The 14,123-nt window shown below is 44.1% G+C and overlaps 1 protein-coding gene and 1 pseudogene across 2 annotated transcripts; both read left to right on the top strand.

Annotated features, from left to right (window-relative positions):
• The window catches only part of LOC114464010 (zinc finger protein OZF-like), a 34,923-nt pseudogene that overhangs the window by 14,353 nt on the left and 6,447 nt on the right, over positions 1–14,123 (top strand).
• LOC114463984 (zinc finger protein 260-like) lies at positions 4,134–14,075 on the top strand. Of its 2 annotated transcripts, none has more exons than XM_028447964.1 (2): positions 4,134–4,375; positions 11,124–14,075. In XM_028447964.1, the coding sequence occupies exons 1-2, from the start codon at positions 4,339–4,341 to the stop codon at positions 13,280–13,282; spliced, it is 2,196 nt and encodes a 731-aa protein (XP_028303765.1). In that variant the 5' UTR covers positions 4,134–4,338; the 3' UTR covers positions 13,283–14,075. The 2 variants fall into 2 exon arrangements, with proteins under 2 accessions (XP_028303765.1, XP_028303764.1); XM_028447963.1 differs by having other exon boundaries at positions 11,112–14,075.

The following is a 14,123-nucleotide window of genomic DNA, read 5'->3' as shown; positions in this document are numbered from 1 at the left end:
GAATCCACATGGGAGAGAAATCCTTCAGTTGTGATGTTTGTGGAAAAAACTTTAGCCGCCATGAGTATTTGAAAAGGCACATGACCGTACACTCAGGAGAGAAACCTTTCAGTTGTGATGTTTGTCAGAAAAGATTTCTTAGCATGCGTGAAGTGAAAAATCACATGAGAATTCACACAGGGGAGAAATCCTTTGGTTGTGACATGTGTGGGAAACGATTTAGCAACCGATCTGATCTGAAGATCCACATGAAAATTCACACATCAGAGAAACCCTTTGGTTGTGATGTTTGTGATAAACAGTTTATTCGTAAAGCAAATCTTTCCCAACACATGAAAGTTCACACAGCAGAGAATTATTTTGGTTGTAATCTGTGTGGGAAACAATTTAAGTCCAAGACTTATGTGAAAGTTCACATGAGAATCCACACAGGAGAGAAACCCTTTGCTTGTGACGTGTGTGGGAAACGATTTTTGTACAAGTGTCATCTAAAGCCTCACATGTTTATCCACACAGGAGAGAAACCCTTTGCTTGTGATGTTTGTGGTCAAACTTTTGCTTATAAGAGAATGCTTTCCTGTCACATGAGTGACCACACAGGAGAGAAATCCTATAAATGTGATGTTTGCGGTAAAGCATTTAATATCAAGTCTGATCTAAATCGACACATGCAAATTCACACAGGAGAGAAACCTTTTAGTTGTGATGTTTGTCAGAGACCGTTTTCTCGCAGGTGCAATTTGAAGATGCACATGTTAACCCACTCACAGTAGAAACCCTATGTTTGTGATGTTTTTCAGAAAAGATTTACTAAAATGAGTGACCTGAATCAACACAGGAATTCACTAAAAAACTGGGGTCTCAAACGGTGGAACCTGGTCCTGGTCTGGACCCAAAGGGGGCGCCATATGGACCTGGACCCACAAACTATACAGAAGTTATGAATGAAAACTTAATGTAGCTCTTCTATATTTAACCTGTGCAGCTATTACAGTCTTTACGGTAGCCTTCTCGCCAACAAGAAAACACTCAAACCAATCACTTGCAAGTTCTCCATAACACGTGACACTAAATCAATCTGGTTTATGTATTACTGTTGGTAAACATTGTGACTCAGAGCAGAGACGGACAGGAGAGTATCACACGAGAAAGTGAAAAAAGAAAAGAAAGATCGCATTATGGAAAAAAGTAAAGGAAACAGGACGGAGCTGAAGGTAGAAAGAGATTCAGACGGTGGCGTCCTGAATACTTCTGCACTAGAGATAAACCCTCTGGATGGGATGTTTGTAGTAAAATGGGCGACCGTGGCTCAGGTGGTGGAGGGTCGTCTTCTGATCAAGAGGTTGGGGGTTCGATCCCAGTACCTGACTATGTGTCGAAGACACTGCACCCTAAGTTGCTCCCAGTGGTCGACTAGCGCCTTGCATGGCAGTCCTGTCCCACTGGTGTGTGAATGTGAGAGTGATTGGGTGAATGAGCTAATATGTACAGCGCTTTGGGACTGCTTCAGTGTGGTTATAAGGCACTATATAAATCTAGTCCATTTACCATTTACCATAAAACTTGTAGTTCCAAGAAACTTCTAAAGACTCACAGGTACAATCACTCACAGAAGAAACCTTACAAATGTGAGGTTTTCAGCGAAAGGTTTACAACAAATTGTACTGTAAAGAAATATGTGAACATCTACACTGGACACACGTGATGTTTATGTGTTAAAGTGTAGAAATGTACAAAATGTGGAACTTGTTTTATTAAATACAAAGGATAAAAGATAAATTAATGCTAATTTATAAACCTTTGTTTCAGAAACATGAATCTCCTGCTGAGATTATACATTTATGAAGCAAAAGCAGCTTCATTCTTTTAGTTTCACTATTTTAAATTTAAATCTTTAGAAATTTCTTTTCTTCTTTAGTCTTTATTTATTTTTATTTTTTTATCTGTTTGAATAATTAAAATAAACAAATGTCAGTGTGTATAAAACAGTGAAATGTGATGAACTGGGTTGTTTTGGTCCTAAATGTTTTTAAATGGTTCCAGTGTTGGGTAATGTACACACTCTAAGCTGTGATATGGATTATTCTGTAACTGTGTGTAAATCACAGACTGAGCTACAGTGTGTCTGTGCTCGTCAAGGTGTGAATGTGGATGAAATACATTTGTATCTGATCAAATATTTGTTTTAGCGTTTTAAAGCTCATTGTTTTACAAATATTGATTGTTTTTCATCTTCAGTGTTGGTGGTGTGATGTGTGGATGTTAATGGAGGATTTAAAAGCAGTAAATGTGTCTTAATGGTTCCTGTAAACCCAGTTTGAATCATTCCACTATGATCCCAACACTATGTGGGTTGAGGAGACTAAATGGAGATGTGATGCACTTTTCACTCACACATCTTTATTTCCTGCCTCATGTTGTTTCCACTCATCACTGCAGTAGAATACTATCCCAGCACAGTTACATCTACAACTGTAAACGTAGCACAACAATGTGGAGGCTTCATTCTCTGTGGAAGAAAGCAGATCATCTAACTCCACCTTAACATAATTCCCATTCCTCCTTAAGAATCAGGACTGATGGACAGCAGTGGATTCAGCTTCTGAACTACTGCTAAAAGGACTTGATTTACAAAAAGGATGTTGATAACGACTAGTTTGATGTTTCCTTATCGACTAGTCTGTTACACCAGGTTTTAATAAAACACTTCACATTAAGTATAAACAAATCTACAAGGTGAAAACATTGTGTATTTAATATTTATCTGAAAACATCCTTTGTATATCTAGTTAAGAGTTGAATTACTAATAAGTTGTGCACACTGTGAGACTGCTGAACATCAAAGTATCTCCTCAGTGAAGAATTGAAAAAATACATGTGAACAAAAACTATATCCAAATATATACTGATAAACTCGTAAAAACTTCATTTTGTCACATTAGTCAACTAAAATCTTAATGTCATTTAGTTGACTTAAACTAGACAATAACTGAAATCATCCTGATGACGAAATTTGGACTAAAACTAGTTACATTTTAGTCTAGAGACTGTGACTAAAACTATCCTGTTGAGAAGTAACCGCATGAATGGAGACGTCTCTACGGAGGGCGGTTCTCAATCTGTGGGTCAGGACTTATTTTCAGTGCCTGTGCCCCAAATGAAGATAAACTATATTCTGCTTTTATTGTGAAGGAAGTTAATGAATGCAGCAGAGTGTTGACTATCCACATTAAAACATTGGTAAGCTGCTTCATATTTTGAAATGTAGACGTTTGTTCATTGCATACCGTTTAAAATCATAATATAGGTATTTTTTTTTATTCTTACAGTTATAAATTATGCTTCTTATTCTGCTCCCTAACTTTTAACGTTTTAGTTATGGATTTAATGCAAAAGTGTTTGGCTTCAACACAAACCTATTTTAAGCTTCATCTTTTCAATCTCAGAAGAAGTTTGTGTTAAACATGATATTTTAATCATTTTCTATTGTTTGGGTCACAGTTTATGAAGCCTGATCATCAGAGAACCACTGCCTTGTGTGAGCTAATGACCGTTTTACACTCCGTGGCGGAAGGGGGCGGCAATGAGCCAAAGAGATAGATGTTAAACATCCACAAATGAACAATGTTCATTCTGTTTGAAAATATTAAATTGTCTTTACTCTTGTATTATTTTTTTCCGATTAGACATTGAACTGGAATGTAAGTGTTCTATTTGTGATTATAGTTTAACTTTACTTATTTTATACTTGTAAAATGTTTTATTACCTAATATAAATCAAAACATTGTTTCCTTCATTTTATTATATGTTTATATAAAGAATAGTATTAACTAATATTGATAATAAGTTTATCAGATCTAAATCTTCTGCAAAGATTTCCCAAACTTGAGATTTTGTTTCCTGAATTGATTGTTTATCTTAGTTTATTTAGTTTTAGTATTTGAAGATATTATTCAAAGTATTTTAAATCAGTCTTTGTATATTTGTTGGTGCTGTTGTCACATTATTTTGTGGTTGTTTTTATTATAATAAGAAAATAATAAATGAAAAAGTTGCTCTGACGTCAGAGCTGCTGCTCGTCCGCTAAGTGGCAGTAAAGCGCGCTTTGACCACCATTAAAAACCACCGAAGAAGAAGAAATGAACGGTTCTCCGTGTGTTTGTAATGATCAGTTTAAAGAGTTCAGATAAACCGAGCACACATCTGTGCTGTAAAATAGAGTGTTTAATGAACCATTCTTCATTGGAGGGAAAAGACGAAAAGAAGGTCGTTCACAAGCTAACACGGTTACCAGATTGACCGCTACACCGTCCAGTCTTTAGCTTAGCTTTAGCAACATGATGACAGACTCTTCAGCTGAAGAACACTCTGCAGGTTTGGACTTTTGAACTTTTATCATCAGATAAGATCAGATAATACTCTGTTAGTCCCACAATGGGACATCTGGGGCCTCATTTATAAACGCTGCGTACGTACAAAAGAAAGCTTACGCCACATATAAGCAAAGGTTGGAATTTATTAAATTATTCATTACATTTATTATACTGACGCCCGCAGGAAGTAGGTGACGTGCACGCGCCTACAAATACAGTTTTATAATAATAATAATATTTGTAATTAAAATCACTTGATCATTGCGCAAAACTGCTGATCAATTGGCTGCAACACCTGTAGCTGTTATAAAAAGGAACACTCTAATGCGTAAAGACGCACAGTGGCTTATTTGGCACAGCTGGAGGACGAGGGATGCACCGGAGGGAGAGAATCTACAAAGATCTGTAGGCAGGACCACCTTGAAGACGAGATGCTGCGGAGTTTAATCCCATGTTTTGGCGCATATATAGTGCATCTGTTTGCGTCCCACCTCCGTTACACATCTCCAATCCTCACTGATCCTCCAGCTTTTTGTGAGGCTCCACCTGTTGAACAGACGTTCTTCCTATAGAGAGTGATCCACATTTTCTCCTCTGCTTCTATGTGTGGTCGTTTATTTTTCACCTGTCACAATCTGATGAGGCAATGCAATCTGCCTTTTTATCATTCCTAATGTTCACACTGTGTCACCACATTACGCTCTCCTGTGTGTGTCCACCTCAACAATTAATACCTCCACCTCACATTGAGTGACATTTGTTTTATTTGCTTGTTTTCCCCCTCGGTTCACTATGTGAAATTTGTATTAGTGAATATTCATTTAGGGCGTTCACCGGACCTTTTATAGGCATCGTATTGCCGGAGCAAGGTAAATGGTAAATGTATAGCGCTTTATCACCACTGAAACAGTCTCAAAGTGCTTTACATATCAGCTCATTCACCCAATCACTCTCACATTCACACACCAGTGGGACAGGACTGACATGCAAGGCGCTAGTCGACCACTGGGAGCAACTTAGGGTTCAGCGTCTTGCCCAAGGACACTTCGACACATAGTCAGGTACTGAGATCGAACCCCCAACCTCTCGATCAGAAGACGACCCTCTACCACCTGAGCCACGGTTGCTCACGGTCGCCCACCGTGGCTCAGGTGAAGAAAGGTGTTTCTTCACGTGCGATAACTGTGAGTTGGTTGTGATTTATAAATGAAAAAAGGCGTGGGACGTATACGTGCGCCGCCTTAAAAATTGTTGAAAAAAAAAATATGTTCACTCTTCCTGGTTTTTATCGTACACCAGCTGAAGTGTGCTTACCTCGGCAAACTTTTATAAATGAGGCTCCTGATCGGGTAATATTAAAAGGCAGTGGCTATCCGTACGGTTGATGTATTAATAATGGACAGGGGGAATGAGTGAGTGGTAGTATCTAAAGCACGTATTTGGGATTAACGTGTCTAAAGTTAAGCCCAGTATGAGTTTTATCCCACATCCCAAGGCGTGCCAGTGCATCATATACCAGTATATGTGCAAAAAAACCGCTACCGCAAACCCAGGAACTGCCCCGGGCCCGCAGATGCAGCCAGGCCGGCAGAAAGAGTGGGGGCCAGGGAGCCCCAGGCCACCCCCCCACAGCCGAGCAACCCTTCAGACGCCCGCAAGATCCCAGGCTGAGAGGCAGCCACCGCTCCCCACACACACATCCGAGGAAGCCCCAAGCAGCCGAGCACCCAGCACATCCCGCCACCGACCCAACCCCCAACCCCAAGGCCCCCCGCCAGCATCCCATCCCACCCACCCACAGCCAAGCACCCAACCCCCGAGGGGAGGCCCAGAGAGCCCCCCCCCCGAGACCCCAGCAGCGGAGCCAAGGCCCACGCCCAGCAGACGGCCAGAGCTGCTCCGAACGGGCAGCCAGCAGGCACTCGCCGGCGGGCCCAGAGCCAGCAGGGACCAGACCCCAGGCCAGAAGGACCCGGAACGGAAGCAGCACCAAGAGCAGCGCCCCCAGGGACAGCAACCACGCCCATAGTCTGCTGCAAGTTGCCCCGCCGGCCCCCAGGCACACCGACCAGGCACCCCAGAGCGCGCCAGATTGCCTTTCCTTGATGCCGCCCACGCGATGAGCCCTAGAAAGCGACCGGCGGCCGCCACCGCGGGAGCGAGGCACCCCAACGGCACACAACTGATGCGGAGCAGCAGCCCCCGCCAAAGGCGCAGAACCCACCCACCTGCCAGCCCACAGATAGCAGGACAGACCTACCAAGCGGCCAATACCGACCTTAACCATCTGAACAGCTAGAGCCGCCCCCCAGCAAAGAGCACCATCCCGGAGTGCCAAGCAACCCCCCCAACCCCGGCGCAGAGGTCAGCACCCCCCTGCGCGCCCACCCCCTACACCGGCACGGGAGGCCACCCCAGACCCACACGCCGAGAGGCGCGCCCTCAAGGCAACCAGGAGACGAGACAAGCAAAAATCCCCACCCGTAGGGAAGGGGCACCCCCACGCCCCACCAGGCCGGCACCGCCCGGAGAAACCCCGCAAAGAGAGCCCCCAGCTGGGAGTGAGTGATGTGCCCATGTAGGAGGCCCGTCTGGTAGGAGCCCGGCCCATCCGCGTGGCGGGCCACCGGAGAGTGTAGATGGCGCAGACGGGTATGCGGCACTGCGGGCCCCAGGGACGCACCGAGCAGCACAACCGGAGACCCCCCGCGGCACCCCCCCGAACCATGCCGGCTGTACGGAACACGGCGGGACCCCCCCCAGACGGAACCAGGCACCAGCCACATCCCCCAGCAGCCCAGGAGGTGACCCCCGCCGCCAGCCGGCCCAGAGCGTCCCGCCCCGCCAGAGCAGGGGGCGGCCGAGCAGGAGAGAGGCCAGCTCCCACACCAGGGCCAGCGCATGCCCGCACGACACCACGACATAGCACCCTCCACAGGTGGGCAGCCCCGGCCCCCCAACGAGAGAGGACGCCACCAACCACCCAGGCAGGGCCGCCCCTTCAGCCACGGACCGACAGGCAGGCAAACCCATGCACCCCCAGCCAGGCACCACAACCCCACACCAACGTCGCCAGCAGAGCACCCCCCTCCCACGGAGGACACCCCCAATCACCCACGCGCCAACACGAGACACCCCCGACGCCAGCACAGCCCGGAGGACAGCGGGCCCCAGCCCCACCCCGCCCAAGGTGGGGGTGCCGCGCCGCCTTGGGCGGGGTGGGGCTGAACCGCAGGCAGATGGCGGGGGGGCGCGCCCCGAGACCCACCCCCGGGACACCCCCGCCCAGACACAGCACCCACGGGGCCCGGCGCCCCCAGCCAGCAGACCAACCACTCCCGACGCGGATCCGCCAGGACAGGAGCCACTGGCCGTGCCCCCACACACACCCACCCAGCACGACCCAGAGGAGGCCCCAGCGCGGGCGAGGCCCCACAATTCACCCTTCCCTCCCCCCGAAGCTACACAAGCCAGTCCCTGTGGTCTCCTAAGTGAGCCCCTGTGGAAGGGGGCGGCCCGGCCCACCACGCCAGCGGCACCCTCAGCGAAGGCGCGCCCCAGGGAACCAGGCCAAGGCGCCCAGACCGGCTGGCGGAGCAACCCACCACAACACCCCACCACCCAACCACCCAGGACGCAATCGCCGCCCCCAAGAGCAGCCACCCCCACCCCGGACCCCCCGTCCCAAAGCTATGAACCCCACCACCCCAGGTCCCCAGACGAGCCAACCCCCAAGCTACCCACCCGGCGCAGCCACACCCGCCACCCAAGCGAAGGCCACAGCCCCCCCACCGGCATCCCGGGCCGACAGGAGCCCCCCACGCCAAACCCAACGGGACAGCAGGCGCAGAGCGAAGGCGGAGGAGGGGGAGGACGAGACAGGGGGACAGAGAGCAAGAGGAAAGAGTGGCAGAGAAACACGCAGGCCCCCAGCCCCAAAGAGCCGCCCAGACGTGCACGAAGGGGGCAGGAGAGCAACACCAAACTGCACAGGGACCACGAGAGCACCCGAAAGGGACGCACGCCCCCGCAGAGGCACCCAAAACACCCCAGCAACCCACTCAAGCCACCCAGGTCAAGGCCACCCCACAAGCCCATGGCGGTCTAGGGCTGCAGTTAGATCAGTGTGTTAGTAAAGAGTGGTGCTGGCACTTGCTTGCAGGCTAGATCATCAGGCTAAAAATTTAAAATCGAGATTCAATGCAATTAGAAAAGGAGTCCAACGCTCAAAGCAGGTTTTTTTATTTTTTATGATAGCAGACATCTTTTCCGTGGAAATAAATTCTATGAGGAGATTTCGCCATTTGTTTATGCTTAATGATTTTTTTATCTTTCCAATTCAGTAATATTGTTTTTTTTTGCTATGGGGAGTGCCGCAAGGATGGATTGTGATTGGTTTACTGGAATATCAAGCATAGTCAGGTCTCCTAACAGACATAGATTTGGAGAAAAAGGAATCCTGTAGTCCAAAATGGAGGATAGTTTTTCAGTGATTAGAAACCAAAACTGTTGAACTGGCGAACAAAGCCATACGGCATGTAAATATGAATCAGCTGTTACCTGGGTGCACTGAGAGCAGATGTCTGTTGGGGAGAAGCCCATTTTATACATTTTCTGTTGGGTAATGTGGGATCTGTGGAGGACCTTGTATTGAATTAGCTGAAGATTTGTGTTTTTAGTCTTCTTAAAAATAGTACAACAAATTTCTGTCCAGAAATCAGTGTTCGTGGTGATTGAGAGTTCAGTTTCCCATTTAGAGATTGGTAAGTGATTAGAGTTAGTGTTCAAGAGTGCTCTGTATATTTTTGAGAGTTTTTTTGTTTTTGTTGAGATTTTTTTCATATACAGTATATGGCCAGTTCTGGAGGTTGCAAGGTGATTAAATCTATTGCCGTATTTTTCTTAATTGTCTCTGTTACTTGTAGGTATTGAAGAAAATTACTTTTATTTATATTAAATGTTTGGGTTAGATTGTTATATGTCCTGAGCTTATCGTTTTCGAAGAGGTCTTGGAGATGAATAATCCTGCTATCTTCCCATGTTTTTAGATAGAGCGGTGTTTTTCTGTTTCTAAAGTCAGGGTTGTGCCAGATTGGAGACAGCATGCTAGTTTTTAATTGAACATTTGTAATGTCCAGGGCTTTCCACCACGCAGTCAGGGTGGAGGCAATCAGTGGGTTTTTAAAGCAGTTATGACGTTTGAGGGTCACAGTGATAAAAGGGAGATCAGAGAGTTTAATATGTTTACAGTCTAGCTGTTCTATTTCTAGTCAGGTGTTATGGTATTCTTTTGGTTTTAGCCATTCTGTTAAATATAGAATTTGGTTTGCTAGGTAATAATGCGTGAAATTAGGGGCTTCCAACCCACCCTCGTTTTTATTTTTTTGAAGAGTTGAAAGGCTTATTTTTGGTTTTTTATTCCTAGCATAGAATTTTGTAATTGCAGAATCTAATCTTTTGAACCATTGCGTTGGTGGTTTCAGTGGATCATAGAGAACAGATAGTTTATTTTAGGTAAGATTTTCATTTTAACTGAGGCTATTCTGCGAAGGAGTGAGATGGGGAGATTGTTCCATCTCTGCAGATCTTCTGTGACTTTATCCAACAGTGGGTCTAGGTTCAGTTTAATTAATTAATTTAGGTTTGGTGATGTATTTAAGCCTAGATATATTAATTGTATTTGTGGGGGAGGGGTATTGTGGGTTTTGGGTTGCTGGGTTCCATGAATTTTTAGTTAATGGAAGGATTGATGATTTTGACCAATACATGGAATAGTCTGATAATTTAGAGAAGCTGTTTATTAGATTAAATACTTCTTCTAATGAGGATTGGGGTTCTTCCAGATAGAGTAAAATATCATCCGCATAAAGATTAATTTTGTGTTCTGAGATGGATGCGTGGATTCCTTTAATAACAATATTCTGACGAACAGCTGCTGTGAGAGGTTCAACAAATATTGCACGGCCATCTACTGATCCTGGTGGCTCCACATTGGCCTGCCATGAACTGACTGGCGGAGATTTACCAGTTGCTGTGCGCTTGTCCCTGGCAGCGCCCGCTGAGACCTGATTTTAATGATTTTTTTTTAAAGTTGCACATCCCTCTCCATTAATTTTCTACCCTTTCCACATCCCATTATCTAAAGTTTTATAGTCATTAAAAAATAAATTCCCAACAACTCTATTTTTAAGAGTAAAAAGGTTTTGGTTTGTTATCGGTATCGGCAGATAGTCAAAGTTGTTGCATCAATATCTGTATCAGAAACTATAAAGTGGTATCGTGTCATCCCTATAGTCACCATGTTTTACATGTTGCATATGTTTGCTCCATCTCATAATCAGAATAGATGCTAAAGCAGCCTTGTTTTACTTCAACATGCAGTTTATTGGACCGAACTAATAACAAAAGCGTGTGAATAGCTGAAGAAAGTCTTTATGTTCTTCAGCTGTGGATTCTCCTCCTCTGAAACACAGAAGCTGTTCAGCACCAAAACAATTCAAAGTTTACAGTTTTAAAACATACAATACTGTTATTTGAAGCATGGAGTTCTTTCTTTATGACTTCAACGCTCATATTTAGGACAAATGAAAATAAAAATATCCATTCATTCATACACATATTATAAATGTTATTTATAATAACTATTACATAATTAGACTGATAGGTAAAGTAGAGCTGAGTCTAATGATGTGAATAATGAGTGTAGGGACATCTTTGATGGTCCTGGTTGTGTTCAGGGTTTCCTGCAGATGTTCCTGTTGGTGTTTCCTGTAAACATGGACTGAAGCTCCAGGATCATCTCCACATAAAGAAGGAAGAGGAAGAACTGTGGGAAAGTCTGGAGGAAAAGCAGGAGACGGATATCACGGCTGTTACTGTGAAGAGTGAAGATGAAGAGGAGGAAGCTCAGTGTTCTCTGCTACACTGGAGACAAAGTGAGGAGAACATCAAAGGAGAACCTGCAACCTGCAGCTCAGCTAAACTCATGAAAGTAGAACCAAATGGAGACATCAGTGAAGGCCCAGAAGCAGCAAACACTTGTACACAACAAGACACTGATGGAGAGGAAACAGACTGCTCTGACACTGAAGACAGTGAGGATTGGAGGGAACCTTTGTCCCAGTCTGAAGCTCAGAGTGAACACATGGACATGAGCTGTGAGAACTTTCAAACATCTGAGAACAACACCAAAGGAACATCACACAACAGAGAGAAACGCTTTGGTTGTGATGTGTGTGGGAAACAATTTTGCGACAGAACACATCTGAAGATCCACACGAGAACCCACACAGGAGAGAAACCTTTTAGTTGTGATGTTTGTGGTAAACAATTTGGCACCAAAACACAGCTGAAAGTCCACATGAGAATTCACACAGGAGAAAAACCCTATGGTTGTGAAGTGTGTGGGAAATCATTTAGCAGCAGATCTAATCTGAAGATCCATGTGAAAATTCACAGAGGAGAGAAACCCTATGGTTGTGAAGTTTGTGGTCAAAATTTTACTTGTAAGTCGAGTCTTTCCATGCACTCAAGAATTCACACAGGAGAGAAACCTTTTGTTTGTGATGTTTGTGGTAAAGGATTTTGTCGCAAGTCTGAACTGAAGCGACACATGAGAATCCACATGGGAGAGAAATCCTTTAGTTGTGATGTTTGTGGAAAAAAGTTTAGCCGCCATGAGTATTTGAAAAGGCACATGACCGTACACTCAGGAGAGAAACCTTTCGGTTGTGATGTTTGTGGTAAACGATTTTGGTACAAGACTCATTTGAAGCCTCACATGTTAATCCACTCAGGAGAGAAACCCTATGGCTGTGATGTTTGTCAGAAAAGATTTTTTAGCTTGCGTGAAGTGAAAAATCACATGAGAATTCACACAGGGGAGAGATCCTTTGGTTGTGACGTGTGTGGAAAACGATTTAGCAACCGATCTGATCTGAAGATCCACATGAGAATTCACACAGGAGAGAAACCCTATGGTTGTGATGTTTGTGGTCAAACATTTACTTATAAGAAGAGTCTTTCTAAGCACATGAAAATCCACACAGGAAAGAAACCCTTTAGTTGTGATGTGTGTGTTAAACAATTTAGCACCAGAGCACATTTGAAGGTTCACATGAGAATCCACACAGGAGAGAAACCTTTTGGTTGTGATGTTTGTGGTAAACAATTTATTCGTAAAGCAAATCTTTCCCAACACATGAAAGTTCACACAGCAGAGAATTATTTTGGTTGTAATGTGTGTGGGAAGAAATTTAAGTCCAAGACTTATATGAAACTTCACACGAGAATTCACACAGGAGAGAAACCCTATGGTTGTGATGTTTGTAGTCAAAAGTTTTACCATAAGTCAAATATTTCCAAACACATGAGAATCCACACAGGAGAGAAACCCTATGGTTGTGATGTTTGTGATAAAGGATTTTGTCATAAGTCTGAACTGAATCAACACGTGAGAATCCACACAGGAGAGAAACCTTTTGGTTGTGATGTTTGTAGTCAAAAGTTTAACCAGAAGTCAAATCTTTCCAAACACATGAGAATCCACACAGGAGAGAAACCGTATGTTTGTGATGTTTGTGATAAAGGATTTTGTCATAAGTCTGAACTGAATCAACACATGAGAATCCACACAGGAGAGAAACCTTTTGGTTGTGATGTTTGTAGTCAAAAGTTTAACCATAAATCAAATCTTTCCAATCACATGAGAATCCACACAGGAGAGAAACCCTATGGTTGTGATGTTTGTAGTCAAAGGTTTAACCATAAATCAAATCTTTCCAATCACATGAGAATCCATACAGGAGAGAAACCCTTTGCTTGTGATGTTTGTGATAAAGGATTTTGTCGCAAGTCAGACCTGAATCATCACATGAGAATTCACACTAGAGAAGATGTCACCAAATGATGGAACCCGGGCCTGGTCGTATCCCACAGGGGACGTGATGCAGACCCAGACCTACAGACTAAACAGGAATTATGAATGAAAACCAGGGTTCTTGCCAGTGCTGTTGAGCGTAGGGGCTCAACAGCACCCCTACAACCGGCTTAGGGGGCTTTTTTGTATTATTTCCCCCCTTTTTTAATCGGTACCATTGTAATAATTGGTACACACATGGATGAAAAGGAACTTCCAGGCCTGCATGAGTTGTTCTAACTCTTTTTAATCTGAATAAACCAGAAACACATACATTAGCCATACTGTTTATTTCACTGGTTCTCAGACTTTTTGGCTCAAGCTCCCCTTTCTCTTATCTCTGAATCATATCCTTTAGTAGATGTTGTTCAGACAATTTTAAAAAGAATTGGGGCCCTTTTATCTCTGTAGGCACTATTCGCACGGGATTAGTTTTACCTAGGGACCACATGTAATCAATAAATGACCCCCCCCAACGTCTGCTTTTCATGTGGCGCATTCACACGGGATATCGAAAGCCTGAGATTTAGCTGAAATTTACGGACATCTCCCTGTAATGTTGTCAACGCGCTGCGTATTTGTGTAACAATTACCCCAAGGTAAATAAATATGTGTCCCGGAAACAAAACAATGCATAATCACGCATCAGATCAATCCGTGTACTCTTCGTTCTTTGGTTATTTTGTTTTAAAACCAAATAAAAAAACATGAAAAACGGATTGTTTTTTTTGTTTTATTAATTTAAAACCAGAAACAGCAAAATAAAAAACAAGCAGCATTTTTCTGTTTTGAAATTAAATTTGGTTCTGTTTGTGTGATATTTGGATATTTA

The sequence above is a fragment of the Gouania willdenowi genome, chromosome 5, assembly GCF_900634775.1.
Source record: "Gouania willdenowi chromosome 5, fGouWil2.1, whole genome shotgun sequence".
Lineage (NCBI taxonomy): Eukaryota > Metazoa > Chordata > Actinopteri > Blenniiformes > Gobiesocidae > Gouania > Gouania willdenowi.
The sequence above is the reverse complement of the archived record's forward strand: the minus strand, read 5'-3'. Positions and strand labels throughout refer to the sequence as shown.

Bases quoted from the DNA above. Each gene is read 5' to 3' on its own strand.
- LOC114463984 (XM_028447963.1), top strand. From the start codon at position 4,339: ATGATGACAGACTCTTCAGCTGAAGAACACTCTGCAG. The intron at 4,376-11,111 runs GTTTGGACTTTT...GGTTGTGTTCAG, and splicing joins AGCTGAAGAACACTCTGCAG to GGTTTCCTGCAGATGTTCCT.